At 40.8% G+C, this 17,773-nt stretch overlaps 1 protein-coding gene across 2 annotated transcripts in view; it reads right to left on the minus strand.

Annotated features, from left to right (window-relative positions):
* The window catches only part of LOC120725258 (E3 ubiquitin-protein ligase TRIM9), a 56,541-nt gene extending 39,537 nt beyond the window's left edge, over positions 1-17,004 (minus strand). The window contains exon 1 of one of the 2 annotated variants that reach the window (XM_040018050.1): positions 15,921-17,004. In XM_040018050.1, coding sequence (XP_039873984.1) covers positions 15,921-16,817 — 897 coding nt within the window. In that variant the 5' untranslated portion in view covers positions 16,818-17,004. The remainder of the gene's footprint in view (positions 1-15,920) is intronic. The other variant, XM_040018051.1, reaches the window with a different exon arrangement.
* Between the last annotated feature and the right edge of the window lie 769 nt (positions 17,005-17,773).

Below are 17,773 nucleotides of genomic sequence, written 5' to 3' on the forward strand. Positions count from 1 at the left end.
ATTTCCATTAACCCTTCACACACAGTTTGGTGGTGTAAAGACCTCTGCTACAGCTGAACAATAAATCTACCCTTCCCTTAGTCTCGTCACCCAGCTGTGTTGCAGTATTAGTAGCTCACATCTGGTGGAGGTCAAAACCAATCTCTTTTCTCCCCTTCTTACTCTCACCCACTATCACCCAGCCTCCCAATCCTCTCCTGCTCTACTACACAGCCATTTAAAGGCTAATACTCTACAGTAAACAGCTACACAGCTGCTGCTATACATCAACACTTCAAGCATGAGCCAAACACTAAATGTCAAAGGCACGGTAAGCTTTAGCCTGGACAAAAAAAACATCTAAATGTGAGGAAAGACAATTACTAAAGATGTAAGCAGCTTTATGTTTGTTTAGTTACTTATGGTATGTAAGAATTGTATTTGTGCTGCTGAAAAATTAAACAAAATGTATTATTGAAACTAACAATGCTTTCAACATTTACGGAAAACTGAACATATTAGATGTGTTCATGCTCAAGTTCTGACACTGACATCTGACACTGCAAAATGGTCAGATGAGTTTCAGCTGAGTGTCATTTAAATATGTTATTGTACCGAGGGAAGCCTAAAGCTGTTGTTTGCTGCCAGCACAGACAGTAAACAACATATAACTGCATTCGATGTTTACATGTTCATGCACCAGTCACTGTTCACTGTGGTTCAACAGAAGTTAATTATGCACCTAATGCATTTACGGTAATTTAGACCAAAGTGGTTGAGTGAGGGCTGTTATGCAGATGTGTCGCAGATGTGCAATAGCTGCTGAGCAAGCGCAGCGCAGCAGATGTGCTCTGTGCAGAGCAGAAACTACTGTTTAAACTGCTAGATGAGGGCTTTTAATCATCTATGTTCGAAACATAAATATTCAAGGTTCAGTAAATGTGGTCTAGAACAGCCTGATTCATCTCAGTCAGTCAGCTCCTATTACATATTCACAACCTTTTCACAGAGTCTGCCTGTTCTTTCTAAACATAGAATACATGATGTATATGTCAGTGAAAGGCTCAAGGTTATCTTCCACTTCACACTTTTCTTTATCCACTTCTGCTTTCAGTCCATCATGAAACCTCTCTGTTTGCCACCCAACCACAGCACCACACTCCCCAGAGAAATGGAGTCCTCCCCAGAGGTCTCTGATGAACCACATCAGGGATCAGTGGCTACAGCCAGTACTGCTGGCTTTGTTTTATCACCCTGAGTTTTCCTCATGGGGCTTAGCTTCTGAGGAAAGAGTACAGAGCCAATAAAAAATGGTGCAGTGCAAAGAACGGCCCCTGTTATCAATTATTGATCAGGGCATATTCCATATTAATAAATGCAAACGGTAGGTAGATTGCTGAGGGCGTAATTTTTGTAAAATGGGTGGAAATTAGGTTTGTTGGGGATAATAACTCTATTAAGGATCATCATGGGATGTACTGTACAGTTTTGTGTGTGAACACTCTGCTACAGAAGAATCATGCAAATGGATGTATGCATGCTGGTGTACACAGATAAGACTCTTCTATGGGCATAAAATCTCTGTCTAATTTATAGCATGTCTTAATGAATGAACATACACTTGTAACCATAGTAACAATGCTCATTGTTCTGCTATAGGATGTCCCCACTTTCCTCAGAAGTCTGGCATCAGCACTCGCTCTGATACCAAAAATAGATTTTTCTCTCACACATGCTTGCACACACACACACACACACACACACACACACACACACACACACACACACACGCACACACACACACACAGAGTGCCTGCTGTGTTAAGGCCAAAGGAGAGGATGTGTTGTAAAGTGTGCATTAACCTACATTTATTGTACAAGTCCTGCAGCACAGCCCTAAGTTACTGTGCCATGGTTCGTGTGCGGACTTTGTCCTCGTGACATTGTTGGGACAGAAATCTTCTCACATAGTCATATTATTGAGACTGAGCTCGCACGAAAGGGACAAACACGCAGTCCCCATGATGTTAACTGTTTATTTCAGACTAGGTTTTAGAGTTACAGATTAGATTAAACATCTTATATCCTCCTAAAGCTTTGCACTCAAGTAATATCTTATAATATTCCCAGATATTGTCTGGGAATATTATAACTGCAGTGATTTTAGCTTTTTTTGATAATCTTAGATTAACTAAATAAATACATGTCAACACTTTGAGTTCCATCAAAAAGAAAAATGTTTTCCACCAGATTTATCTACATGCTCGTTTTAATGAGCTCTATAAGTTAAGAATCCATCAAGGTTAACTCAGGCACACTTGACATGTTTAAATGTAAAATTACACTGAGCAGATATGGACAGAAACACAGTGCAAAGAAGAGAAAAATTCTGATAAATGAGTGGTAGGTTTTATTGAGATTCCTCTTCAAATGGTTCTCTGGGTAAGGCTAAACTTATCATTTTAGGCATTACTATAAATCACTGCAATGTCCTGATATGTACTGTACTACAAGTGTGTGTGCATGTGTGTGTTAGTGCTGTTGAGCCTGAGGTAAGAGACAAGCAGATCTGACCTGTCATGGTCGGCGAGCTGCCATCGCGAATGAGGTTAGTCAGACACGGCCAGTCGGCACAGATCTGTGCTCACTCTCATTGAATTACCTCATCAGCATCTCCAACAGAAGAAAGCAATTCTTTCTGCTGCCTAAACTAAACTCTTGTAACTGAGCCTGAGACACTGATTCAGATTTATAAGGTGTGTTAAACATTAGACACTCAGTGTCACATTAAGAAAAGCTCTGTCATTTTGTAAAGTGGCAGCGTGTGAGGTTAGCAGCTTTTTCTTACACCCAGGACTAATAGGTTTAACACCTAGCATCATCCTTAAAATCCATACACATTTTTTAAACTTTATTTTAGCTTAGATGTTTAATGAAATTACCTACTGAATCTCTACCTCATTTAGAAAATTTAGGGCTTCTTGTATCATTTTATTTTAGTTTAGGTTTGAAGCATTTTTTCTAAGAAGTCATCAGCACTAAAAAGGAAATTTATTAGATATTAGTTTAACAAAATGTGATAACGTCCTTTCTCTGTTGGCATAAGTCATGGCAAAAAGAGTCTCCCCTCTATGGTCTCTCACTTATAAATGAATAGTGTATCAGAAAGGTAACTGAAATTGAAACTCTGTTATAGCTCAAATGTCCTCCAACTGTATCATTATAAGAGATCTAGTGTGCGCTCTCATACTAATCCCCACAGTTTTTATGAGTGGTGTATAATATGCTTGCTTTTAAGATCTTGCAAACATTCAGTAAGTGCAGTACAACTATAAATGCAGAGCGTGAAAAGCCCCACAAAATACGACATATGTTACAATAAACAGGCAGCCGGCATCTCTGACAGCGACGTGCTTGTCAAAATGTTTTGTCAGCATCCTGGCAGACGGAAAACAAGCGAGATAAAGTGTTTACTGCCAGTTATTAAATGATGTAACATGAGAGTAACTGAGAATTCTGATGAGAGGAGGAAAATCAGGGTATAAACTGGAGATGCTTTTAAAATCTGCTCTTGGATGTTAATGATTGATGCCCGTAGATAATCTGTAATAACACATATAAATGCAACAACACAATATGCTTTTATTCTTTCCTAGTGACTCATTTCTGAACTGTGTCACAATTCTGAAGTTATTCAGTCTGAAGCTTCTCAATATTAAACCAGGCACTGATGAGGTTTCCAGATGCGAGGGTCATCACAAACTCCCACCGACACAAACACGAGTCAGTTATATTCTCAGATATTATGCTGATGTATGGATGATGCAGCAGACCTGCAATGTAATACAACATATTGCAGATGTTCCAGAGGAGAAAGTGTTTGTGGTTGCACGGACCAACTGTTTGCATTGTCAATCATGGTGATATCAGTGGTGTTGCTACACCAGAATAAATCTACATCATCATTTGCAGTTGGCCACGCACCCACTGCTCCTCTGATTTTGTCACTACACACTGTGTAATGCTAAAGTACAATTTTAGGCAGCTTTAAGATCTCCAGTGCCTATTTGTGCTTACTTACAGTTGGCATATGCAACACCAGCCTCAGAAAAGCCAAAGAGTAAAACTACAAAAGCAAAAAAGGTCTAAAAAGCATTCTGAAAATAAGCTTAGCAGCTGGAAGCCAAACAAACCACCAAACATTTGGCAGTGGTTCAGATCTCACCCCCTTGGTCAGGAATTAGCAGTAGAAGTGAAAAATGTTCCACTTTCATTTTTTTTAATGTTTCTGCTGACATTTTTTATTTCTTTTGATGTGTCTTAAATTCTGGCTTTTGGAAACCTTTCAAACTTCCCCCATCACACTGGCACTGTCCATACTTTCTTCACTTTGTGGGAAACTATGACAGTAAGTCTAGCAAACAATGATCTCCTCAATCATTTCAGGCTAGAGAGAAAATTCAAATGATTCCTGAAAGATAAGAGTTCTAATGTTTAATTTTGTATCCAATTCACTAAATAAGTCCAGGTGGCCTGTACTTGAGTGATAAGGGGTTAATAAAACCTGCAGAGATGGGATAAAGCAGAGATGTTCATCATGTTAGTACCCTTCATTAATGCAAGTAAGGGGTAATGAACTTTACAAGTGTATGATTCTTCTCTTCCATTTCTTTGCTCTAGATTGAAGTGGACTTTATTACGTCAGATAACTGCCTATTTTATTATTACAACAACCCTTTTTAGCTGCCTACTGTACATTACCTGAACCTGAAGCTTAACATCCTTATAACAAAAGAAAGATTTGAAGAGGCACAGACTGGTCCACTCTCTTCTCATCACAAATGAAGACAGGGTAGAATCTGTCTCCACCTTCAGGTTTCTGGGCACCCACATCTCCACCAGTCTCACCGGGACCCACAACACCAACATCCTGATGAAGAGGTCCAGGATCCTGGATCAGAAGCTGCTGCTGGCATTCAACTTCTCCTCAGTGGAGAGTTTACTCTCCTACTGCCTGGGTGTTTGGTACACAGGGGCCACAACTGAAAACAGTTCCTGTCCACTGTCTCAGGAAAACCGGGGACATCTCAGGTGACCCCTCGCACCCGTCCACCACCGTTTGACCCGCCTCTGCTCGGCGCCGCAGGTCAATCAGGTCCCACACCTCCAGACTCACTAACAGCTTCTTCCCCTGGGCCACTCGGACTGTCAAACACTATCCCCCCACACCCTACCCCTGCCCACCCACCTCACCAATCTAAGCCATGGTCTGAGTAACCCTCATCACTCAGGCCACTCATACACAGACTCTATTCAGACCAAGTCTTTTCTTTGGACAACTTCCAGCTTGTTCTCTAATGTGTGCCTTTCTCTTGATTGCATATACAGCGGGGAAAATAAGTATTTGACACATCAGCATTTTCATCAGTAAGGGGATTTCTAAGTGGACTATTGACACAACATTTCCACCAGATGTTGCCATCAAGCCAAATATTGAATACATACAAACAAATCAGAACATTGAAGTATACAAGTTGGATCATATTAAATAAAGTGCAATGACACAGGGAATAAGTATTGAACACACTTTATTTAATACTTTGTAGAAAAGCCTTTGTTGGTGATTACAGCTTCTAGACGCCTCTTGTATGGATAGACCAGTCGTCTGCATTGCTCAGGAGTGATTCTGGCCCATTCTTCCACACAAACGGTCTTTAAATCTTGAAGGTTCCTTGGGCCTCTTTTATGAACTTTAATCTTCAGTTCTCTCCATAGATTTTCTATGGGATTTAGGTCAGGTGATTGACTGGGCCATTCAAGCAACTTGATTTTCTTTCTTTGAAACCACTTCATTGTGTCCTTGGCCTTGTGTTTGGGATCATTGTCTTGCTGAAATGTCCACCCTCTTTTCATTTTTAGCTTCCTGGTAGATGGCAGCAGATTTTTATCCAGAATGTCCCGGTACATCTCTCCATTCATCCTGCCTTCAATAATATGAAGTCTGCCAGTACCCCTTGCTGAAAAGCAGCCCCAAACCATGATGCTACCACCCCCAAACTTAACTGTTGGTATGGTGTTCTTGGGGTGGTGAGCAGTGCCATTCCTTCTCCAAACATGGTGTGTAGAATGGCTGCCAAAAAGTTCAATTTTGCTTTCATCTGACCATACTATAGTCTTCCAATAATCCACAGGCTTCTCCAAATGCTGTTGCGCAAATTTTAACCGAGCCTTGACATGCTTTTTGTTCAGCAATGGAGTCTTGCGTGGTGAGCGTGCATGGATGCCATGGCGGTTCAGTGCATTGCTTATAGTTTTCTTTGAAACAACAGTACCTGCTGATGCAAGGTCTTCCTGAAGTTCTGTCCGAGTGGTTCTTGGCTCTTGGAGAACTCTCCTGATTATTCTTTGGACTCCTCGGACAGGGATCTTGCGTGGAGCACCTGATCGTGGCAGGTTTATGGTGAACTGATGCTCTTTCCATTTCCGGATAATGGCCCCCACAGTGCTCACAGGAACATTCAGCATTCTGGAAATGCACCTATAACCATTCCCATCACAATGCTTTTCAACGATAAGATTACGAAGATCTTGAGAGAGTTCTTTGCTTTTACCCATCATGAAGTCTTTCCTGTGTGCCTTCTGGGTAATGAGGAGCCTTTATAGGCCATCAATTAGGACTAAAGCAGCTGATATCAATTAGTACTGATAGGGGACAGGATTTCTCTATCAATACTGACAGATTTCAGGTGATCTCCTGGCTTTCTATGTCATTTTGCCCCTTGTTATCTTCATGTATTCAATACTTATTCCCTGTGTCATTTCACTTTATTTATTATGGTTTAACTTGTATACTTCAATGTTCTGATTTGTTTGTATGAATTCAATATTTGGCTTGATGGCAACATCTGGTGGAAATGTTGTGTCAATGGTCCACTTAGAAATCCCCTTACTGATGAAAATGCTGATGTGTCAAATACTTATTTTCCCCGCTGTATTTCTCCTGTTTGCTATTTATTGCTGTCTACTATTCATAGTTTATTCCGGCACAGTTGGTGTGAAACACCCACAATTTTGTTGTACATGTACAATGAGAATAAAGGTCTATTCTAGTCTAGTCTAGTCATGCTTTTAAAACGAAATAAAACAATCTTGACTGGTCCGTTGATCCATCCATCCACCCCGACATCCCTCTGTTGAGGGCTTTGCTGCTCTAGAGCAGTCACCTTACTTCCTCTTTTGCTCCCTGCAACAATTATTGGGTAAAAGGTTTTTTTATTTATGAACATGAATGTCAGATGCTTGAGAGAACAGATTCTGTTCTCATCAACTGCTACTTAAAAACAGTCGTTTGTTCATGAATCAGCCAGCACTTATTCTTTTTTTAACCTTAAAAATGGAAGTTGCAATCACTGAAAAACGTTTTGGTGAATAATGTGTTCAGAACAGCTTTTCTATTTTGAATACGATTTAAAAAGCTAAAGGTTTAAATCCATGTGTGTGAAGGCAGCGGTTTGATAAAATTGGGCTGTAAACAATAACAACAATTTAAGACCGAACGCTTTTTTTTCTGACATATTCAGCAGATGATGACAGAAACATACATTTTAATGAAATGAATGCAGTGCAAAAACATAATCTTAAAAATGTAAAGCAGCATAATTGCAAACAGTATAACTGACTAAACAATGACAGAATACTGTTTCACCTTCTAAAGCTTCACACTTGAGATCTAAAAAGTTTTAAACAAGTCCCAGCAGCATGCCATTTAAAATAAAAATCCAGTGAACTGTAAGGGGAGGCAGATTTTTTTAACTGCTCACAATGCCAAGGGAGCGATGAAATCTCAGTTGTACATAAAGAGCCCACATCAATTACACCGATATTTTCCAAGAAACTCCCTGTGCATTGAAGAAGACATCTTAACATCTCAAGAACAATGAAGTTATTGTGATAAGAACTTCCTTGCCAGCATAGAGAAAGAAGCAAGCCCACACTAGAGAGAAAATGCAGCTACAGATGAGGCAGACAAGCAAAATACCATTTTGTTTAAGTACCTGACAGACACACTAATCCATACAGTCTTTTTTTAATTTCTAAAAGACAGTAAAAGATGGCAGACTGTCCAGACTGCAGCTGATAAGCTGGGAATGCTGCGAAGCAACAATCAAACACTGAAAAGCAAACTATATGATTTACAGTGTAAATCCAACTCTTTGCAACACTGTCTCTACTAAATTATTATATCTAACCTTTCTGCACATGCAGAGCATGCACTAACATCCAAAGGTTAAGTCTATACAAGCAGGACATGCTTGTATAGACTACTTGTGTCCTGCTTCATACATGGATATATCCAACCATAACTGAGGAAAGACAATACTGTAGATTTGTGCTTTGGAGCAATCACCTAGCAAAATGCTGAGGTTGTTAAGATTGCAAATTACATAGATCTAATTAGTAATATCTCTTATAAATCCAGTATAAATGCTGAGAGGCATCTTTTAATGAATGCATCGTGTAGGAATCCCCGCAAACTCTTGCTCTTCTTTCCTCCTGAAGATATTTAAAGCTACATAAATATCACTTTGAAGTTGAGGAAATATTACAGTTGTTGTAGAGATATTTGAGCCACCTTTTGGCTTTCACTTTAATGCAAAAATACATTGCTTTTAGTGTTTGAAAAGCCCTTTTGCACCCAGGAGTGATTTGTATGAGAGGATAAAGCCTTAAGCTATGAGTTTGCAGCTTAGCCACATCCATAAACTATACAGACATAAGACATAACAGCTAATTAGTACCAAGTTACACATTAAGAAAACACTAGGATTTTACTGATCATCGTGGATTGTCTGGAGTATCTGAAAATACTCAAAAAGGGGACAACACAACAAACGTGGTCAAGAAATCCAGTTCAGTGACTTTAATTAACTGAGGTGAATTTTAGCAGACATCTGTTTGTTTGTTTTTTGTTTTGACGGCTGCTTGACTCGGCACACCTGTCAGTCACAGCAGTCATGCCCCTAAGCCTTAACAAAAATCCGAGTGAGTGAGTTTAGAAGCATTCACCAATCATACAGGCTGCAAACATGCTTTTTCTCTGATTCACTTTTGGAGTATCTGTAAACGAAGCCATTAGATAAATCAGTTAAAACTACTGAAAGAAGGCTACAATATAAAATCGCATCATTTTATGGCATCAATATCTATAAAACCTGCCATATTACTAAACTCTCACATGCCAAAAATTAAACATCATACCTTGTAGAATTATTGCTGTAATTACTTATACACATAGCAGTGTAGCTCTTAAATGTGAAGTAAATACTCAACATACTTTAAATTCAGACACGGAGTCAGTGTAATTGCAGTTTCAGCTGCAGTTTTTATTCCTTACAAAGAATATTATGTGGAATAGACACAAAATCATAGATTTTTTTTATCGTAGTGAAAAATATTTAGCTCCCTGTTCCCTTTTAAAATGTAAAATGATCTTCAGACAACACTGCAAGGCTAAAACTTACACACAACACAAGAACCACTAAGCCTGCATTTCTGTTATTTTTTTTTTTATAATTAACCCCCAGCACCCGAGCTGCTCTTTACTGGACTCAGCTAGGTCACAGTTACGCGTAAAAACCCACACATGCACACACACACATATGAGCATGCATGAGTGTGTATGCGTGTGTTTTCTGCTTGAATGATGAGAGGAAACTGGATCAGTGTGCCTTCCCTGCATTCCCTCAGCTAAAGTTCATCCGCTTCACTTATGCATATTTATGCTTTCTGAATGCGTGTCAATATGTGTGTGAGTATGTAGCAGTGGGATAGTCACCCCCTGAGGCTGCTGCTTGATGTACTTACTGTTTGATTTACAACAAACACAATCATGATCCAATAATTGTTTTTCTTGGCTTCCTCTCTACACGATAAACTGCGGGATTTATGAAAGCTTTAAATGCATATATGCTGGCAAACATAAAAAATGTAGCTGCGCTATGAATACTAAAGCAAAAAGCACAAATCCAAACGTTCACCCCCCTAAGGAATTTGGTCATGTGACATAGAGTTACTCACAATTTACAACTCATCCATCCAACCTTAATCATTTCAGCTATTCTGTTCATTGTATTTTTGCCTAAGACACATCTGTGCAACTACAAATGACACATATAAACTGACAGGCAGTCCATCTGTATTTAGCTTCGGCTGCACTGGACTAGCAAGGGGGGTCTTTAAACCCCAGTGGAGCAGGATTATTGATCCAAAAAGCAATCCTATCATCTGACCAGTTTAGGTTTACTAGTTTTACTTAGAAAATGAATGACTTTTTCTTTTTGCAGTTCAGAAAAATGTATATATGTATGTTGTATATTCCGTTCCACCATATCCCTGGAGATCCAGTGACTGTGGAGGCTATTTGAGTTCAGTGAACTCACTGTCATCTTCACTTTGAGATGATCTGACCTTTGCGACATGTTGCATTATCCTGCTGGAAGCAGCTAACAGAAAATGGACACGCAGTGGTCATAAAGTGCTGGACCATGGTTAGCAGAGATACTCAGCTCAGCTCTGCAGTTTAAACGATGTTCAGTTGGTACTTAGGGGCCCAAATTGTGCCAAGAAAATATCCCTCACACCACTGCACCACCTGCACCAGCCTGAACCACTGATTCACACCAAATTCTGACCATACTATTCAAATGCTGCAGCAGAAATCGAGACTTATCATTCCAGGAAACGTTCCTTCCATGTTGGAGGGTTAGCACTGCTCCAGAAGGTAAATCACAGAACAACTCAAAACTTGCTATTATTAGTGGTTTACGACTAAGTTTCTAAAAGATCAGTGCATTATTATATATCAGTCCGTCCATTCGCTTCCGCTTGTCCTTTTCAGGGTCACGGGGGGCGCTGGAGCCTATCCCAGCTGTCATAGGGCGAGAGGCGGGGTACACCGCTAACACACAGGGACAGACAACCATTCACACCTATGGGCAATTTAGATTTTTCAATTAACCTATGCCCACTAAGTGCATGTCTTTGGACTGTGGGAGGAAGCCAGAGTACCCGGGGAGAACCCACACAAACACGGGGAGAACATGCAATCTCCACACAGAAAGACACCGGCCTGATGGTGGAATTGAACTCAGGACCTTCTTGCTGTGAGGCAATAGTGCTAACCACCGTACCACCATGCCACTGTGCTGCCCACATTATTATATAATACATTTATAATACGTTTAATATTCAGCTTTTAAATTTGGCAAGTACAAAATTGGTTGCATGATCGTCTCAGTTGTTTTTTGTTCAATATCATGTAAGCCACTGCAGACAGACTTGCATGCAAAGCACGACACTTCAGTTAATCGATCAATTTGTCTACAACAGACGGCTAATTTCCTCAGGAAAGCTCTCTTTTTTTTCATAACGCCCACTGTCCTTATGGTGCACAGAAAGAGAAACCATGTGAATAAGAAGAAGACCGGAAAGAGAAAGAGATGAAGGATGGTAGGAAGCAGGATGGCAACCAGATCAAGATACGCCCACTGAAACAAAACAGATGAGGAGGAAAAATTATGCCAGAACAAAAGCCCACTCTACGGTACTGACCTCACTGAGCGACACTTCAACACTCAACAGCCATTTCAGGTCTGCAACAAAGACGCACAAGACGCTGCTTCTTCCCTGCTCACGTGTGGACCGAGAGAGAGGACGACAGCCAGTCATCGATCTCCTTCAACGTGAAGGACACCGTATTAACTAAGTGGTGGCCATCTCTTATTCATATGCCGCTCGTCACTTATCGACACCCCCTCTCACTCCCGTAGTCTGATGGGTTTTTCACAGTTCATTTATGGGACAGGATGATAGAGAGAAAGATGGAGGAAGGACGAGACGAGGTAGGGGAAGGTAAATGAGGGGGAGGGGAGATTGTAAATAAGATACAGAGATGAAGAGGTAAAGTGAGGGATACAGGAGAAGGTGAGAGATGAGTGAAAGCCAAGAAGAGGCGAAGAGATGTGTGGCAGATAAATGATGAATGGAATGTCTGGAGGCTTCAAATCACACAAAAAACACAAGAGGCAGACTGAGAGATTAGTCCCAATGACCCACTTAGCAGGAGAGAGGCAAAAATGGCTTTTAGTTTACACAAATGAAATCGGAGTGTGAGGATGAAATGTTCTATTACTAACAGAAAGCAAGCTGAAATCTAAAAGGAGACACGGGCTGGATAAACATTCAACCCGTTATGGGCCTTTAAAAGTAGCTAAAACATTTTATTAAAACTCCTTTACTTCCAGACCCTGAGGCCTTTTTTTACCATAATGATAATTATCATAATGGTGTTAACTATAAGACTAAACATTTTGCCTCACGTATTAACAAATCCAACATTTCTTCAAAAACAATTTAAAAAAATAATGACGATACATGAGCACTATCGTTTAGAGTTTACAAAGTCACGTCACCGCGTAGCCCGAGAGGAATGAACCTGAGTCGACCTCAACCCTGGATTTTGAAATTAATGAAAAATGTCATTAGGAAATGAAATAATCATAAATCAGTTTAATCATCCATTAATGAAACCAGCAGGCAGGTTTGTTCCTCCTTTTTTTGGCAGGCAGGGATGAATTTGGATAAGGAACAGTGTTGTAGGATTTTAGCCAAACCTTGTCCCTTCTGATTGTAGAATGAATGAAAGTTTTACTCACATAAGATGAAGACGACTATCCAAATTATTACAAGCCAAGTTCAATGTCCTCCACTGCATTTTTCACTAACAAGAAGTTCTGAATTACTGCAAACATAATCTGTTTGAATCACATTCTGACGCTAATGTCTAGGAGGAAAATGTGATGCAAAAGTCCAAAATTGTCTATTTTTTTTCTTAAGTTTCAAAACTTTAGATTTACATGCAAAAAACAAATTTGGTTTACTGTCTAACTGCATCAGTTGTTTGGATTAGAATCAGTTTTACCACGTTCATAAAGAAATATGATAAGACCTCCACTAAGTTAACGAGAAACCATTGATCGATAATACTCCATGTTGCCTTAAGTCCACAGGCTAAAGAGGGAAAACTCACCACCATCACTGGAGATCTGGCGATGACACCACTGGGTGTTTGAAGCAATGCTGAGCAGAGGTTTTCTCTCACGGGCGAGAAGGTTGCTGGATGAGGATTTGGTGCAAAGCCATGCACTGTTTATTTGCAGTTTGTACATAAGAAATTGCTCAATTTTTCTGATACAGTTACAAATATTTGCAGAAACTAAGGTTAAGATAACAAACATTGTAATCTCAGTCTGCTTTCTGTATCCTGCCTTACAAATCCAACAATCCCTGATGGATTGCTGTACAGCAAAGCAGGGGAATTGTTCCCCTCCCCGAAAAAAACAAAAAACAAAAAACGTTTTAGCCAAAGCCAAAGGAAAATCACCAACATCCTAATCATTTAATTCCATCTATCCATCCATTTCTTTGCTTATTCAACATATTTGCTTATCAAATGGACAAAAACAACTGTAAAGTGGACTTATTGCATTTACAGTACATGTTTAAAGGAAAAACACAAAATGGGTTTAGAGATTTCAAAAATAAATGTTTAGGCAGAGGGACAGCAAACCATTTAAATTTTTTCATTTAGTCAAAACAAAAAAATCCTATATTAAAGACACATTTTGAAGCTTGAAGTTTGGTATTTTGGTTTTCAGAGACTTGTTTATATGGATCTGTCTGAGAAATTGAGAATGCAACATGCTGCAAGCCTGTTGCACACTACATCACACCCTGCTTTACCCTTTTTCTCAAAAAATTGATTAGAATTTACAAAATGATCACTGTGTGGTATTAAATAAGGCTTAAAACTACCGACTGAGACCGTAAAATTATCAGGAAAATTAAAAACTAGTTCACGGATGACATAAAAAAAGGACTATTTTTTATACAATTAGACTTTCAAGAACATCCACTGGAGTTTCCCCTTGCTGGCCATCAAAAAGGAATACAGGTTAACGATATTTCCACATTGACCTCACCGTTCAGAGCTGAATTTTCCATTCCTCTTTTATACACTTCTCAAAAAATGAAAGAAATTGGTTTTAATCTGAGTATAGCATCAAGTCAGTTAAACGTCTGGAATATTGATCTGATCGAGTAGCAGAGAGGGTTGCTAATCATTTTTGGTGTTATGAAATTATCACTAGGTGTGGGGCAACAAGGAGACAGCCCGCCAAACCACCTCCTCATCATTTCTGACTTTTTCTGCACTAGTTTTTCATTTGGCTAGAGTCAGTGTCACTACTTGTAACATGAGGCAGGTTAATCATGAGCAAAGGTCTGGAGAAGCCGTGGAAACAATACGCTTGTTCATTGTTCAGCGTGACCAGTTTGGTGGTGGGTCAGTGATTTTCTGTGGCTTATAGAGATATTAGGAAGAAAATTGTTGGACCCATTGTCAGACCCTAGACTGTGGGTGTAGTAGGTCCTGGGTTCTTACCTGTGCATGACAATGCCTCATGTGAAAATATGGAGGCAGATGCTGGAGAATCAAGGCACTGATACCACTGACTCACCCCCACACTCCCCTGACCTAAATCCAACAGAACACCTCTGGGATGCCTCCCAGATCTGGTATGAGATCCCCCAGGACACCATCCGTTGTCTCATTAGGAGCATGCCCTGACAAGGGTCGGGCATATATAAGCACATTGTGACTATACAAACTACTGCATCTGAGTACCAAGTTTTGAAAAAATGGACTAACCTTCATTTTTACACTTTGATTTCTGAGGTGTTTTTGAATTCAGTCCTCTGTAGGTTGATAAATTGAATTTCCATCAAATGACGTGGCATCCTTGCAATCATAACACTCTGTTCAGTCCATATCATTAGAGATACCCAGCATGATATATAGTACATCATCAGCTATCGTCAGCAGTCATGTTCTCAAGAACAATTTTCAAATTTACAAGTCGAGATTTTTTAAAATGTAAACATTTTCCTTCAGACTGAAGTAACTGCCTTTAATTTATTCCACACCAACAGATATGTTTTTAAAAAGTGTAGATATGCTAATTATTTACTTTATAATTCATTCTCTTGTCAGATTATAACCAGCCACAGACAGGGAAACATTTAAACTCATGACTTGAGCTTCTTCATCCCAGCGCCTGAGGAATAGCGATGACCTCCTCTGCCTACACTCACCATCCACATCATACATATATATATATATATATATATATATATATATATATATATATATATATATATACATTGCAGTGCAGATGTGGGGCAGTAACGCTGTGCGACCCTTCATGTGATGACGCATGTTGCATTCACACACATACACAGTGCACACAGAAGCACACTGGGCTTTGACGCCTACAGTAATTATGTTCTGATGAATCACTGCTATTTCGTTTAGTTATTCCCACACACTCACACACACACACACAGCACAGGATCACACATGAGTGTTTTCTGTTTCTGTGGAAAACATGATGAAGTATGAAGCAGTCATTTATAGATAGATAGATAGATAGATAGATAGATAGATAGATAGATAGATAGATAGATAGATAGATAGATAGATAGATAGATAGATAGATAGATAGATAGATAGATAGAAGAAAATGTTTGGGATGCTGATCATCAGTTCAGGCTCAGCGAGGGCACTTCAGGTAATGGCCTCTGGTAGCCTGTGTGTGTGTGTGTGTGTGTGTGTGTGTGTGTGTGTGTGTGTGTGTGTGTGTGTGTGTGTGTGTGTGTGTGTGTGAGAGAGAGAGAGAGAGAGAGAGAGAGGGAGAGAGAGAGTAATGAGTATTGGGATTCAATAATGAGTAATTGGGATTCAATAGTCTAATTATTTGTATGAGCCCACTAACAGAACCTTACGGCCTTGACTCTGTGGATGTTGTGAGTGCGTGTCCACTCACTTTGTGTTGCTTCCACATCACGGCCAGCGGTTTGACGTCGTGCTTGGCGTGTTTTCCCTCCTCCAGACACTTCATGCACACGGGAGCCTTGCAGCTGCTGCAGTACATACTGAAGTTTTCCGCTTCGTGATCCACGCATGTCGCCGGTTTCCGCGCGGTGGCGGGCGGCTGCTGACCACCGCCGCCTCCGCTAGCCCCCGCTCCTGCCGCCTTGTTTGGCGGCGGCACCAGTCGGTGCTTGGCGAGGGGACCGCGGGACGGGTGGCATCGCTGCTGGCAGGCGTTGCAGTAGTAGACGTCGCACTGCTCGCACATCACCGCCGCGTCCACTGGGTTGCGGTCGCACAGCTGGCACTTCACCGCGTTGGAAGATGAGGAGGAGGCGCCGCGGGTCTGTTGGTACCGCGCCACGATGGCCTCCAGCAGCCGGTTCCGAGGGAAACCCCGGAGCCCCCGCTCGTCCAGAGAGACGCTCCGGTGGCACAGCGGACAGGTGAGTGTGCACTGTCGGTGGGGGATCGCAGGCGGAAACACCCGCACCCCGTTTGGAGACTTGAGCTGGCACGGCGTGTAGGAGCCGTATCCGCTGTCCGTCTCGCTGTACAGACTCATCTTGTCCATGTCCAGGTAGTCGTAGTCAGAGCTGCCCGAGGCTCGGCTCTGCACCGGGGTCTCCCCCTCCGGGGTCTGGACGGTGATGTTCCGAGCGCATCCCAGGCAGACGTTGTGGGAACACGGAAGCAGGATGGGGTCCTTGAAGAGAGACCCGCAAACGGGGCATTTCAACTCTTCCTCCATCGCTTCCGTCTGTGTCGGTGGACCGCAGAAGGGAAGCTGCTTCTCCGAGAACGCTCCAGCACCGAGTGACTGGACAGCTCCCCACGCTACTTTGCGCATGCGTAAAGAGGGGCGGAGATTGTGATCCGGGTTGACTGATCGAGCTAATTTGGAGGATTTGAAACGCCACAGATTTTAGATTATCATGGTTGGTAAAGAGGATCTCTGCTCCTTTTCTCAAATTACTTTGATTTGACATATTTAAGCTAACGCTTCAGTTATGTAATTCACTTCTTTCTTCTTAATTTTGTCCACAACATTGGTTTATTTTCTAAGATTACTAGAAGAAGAATTTGATTCAATCCCTGCAATTTTGTAGTCTTTCTTTCTTTCTTTCTTTCTTTCTTTCTTTCTTTCTTTCTTTCTTTCTTTCTTTCTATTTGTTTTACCAAAAATGCAAACATTGAAATAAAAGGGGGGGGAATCGCTCCTTGAATGTGTTATAGCTGGTAAAAACTTAAACTTTCTTCATCTGAGCTTCTTTCTGCCAGTATACAAGGGCAGTAACTGCTATCATTATGTCAAATGATAATGCTGAAGCGGATCATTTATTGTGACTGCCTCTAAACTCTGCATTTGTTCTGCCTGTTAGTCTGAAACAAATCAAACGTGATAGCAGAAGTACATGCAATCAATAAAAATGGATTAAACTAAGTTTAATAGGAGTTTCCATGCAGGCTCAAAATGAATGAGGGACCATCTGAAGCCAGTTCGATCCGGTAACCTTTGTGTTTTTTCACATTAGTCTTTTGTGTTAACTAAACATTTAATTGACTAGACAGCGGGCATGACTGAAGTCCCTTGGGGAGCAAGATTAATCCGACACACTAGGACAGCTTTTCCATTTATTAGCCCAATTAGCATCCCATTACCTGGGTTTCAGATCTGCTCTGCAGTGAAATGAGAGCGGGCATCTGCACAGCCACGTTAAAGCAGAGATCTCTGCAGATGTGGAACATCCTGCAGTGTCATTGCCAAGCATAACCTTTAACTATCACCAAAGAGAACCTCACTCC

Source organism: Simochromis diagramma, unplaced genomic scaffold (genome assembly GCF_900408965.1).
Source record: "Simochromis diagramma unplaced genomic scaffold, fSimDia1.1 OVJJ01000802.1, whole genome shotgun sequence".
NCBI classification, from domain to species: domain Eukaryota; kingdom Metazoa; phylum Chordata; class Actinopteri; order Cichliformes; family Cichlidae; genus Simochromis; species Simochromis diagramma.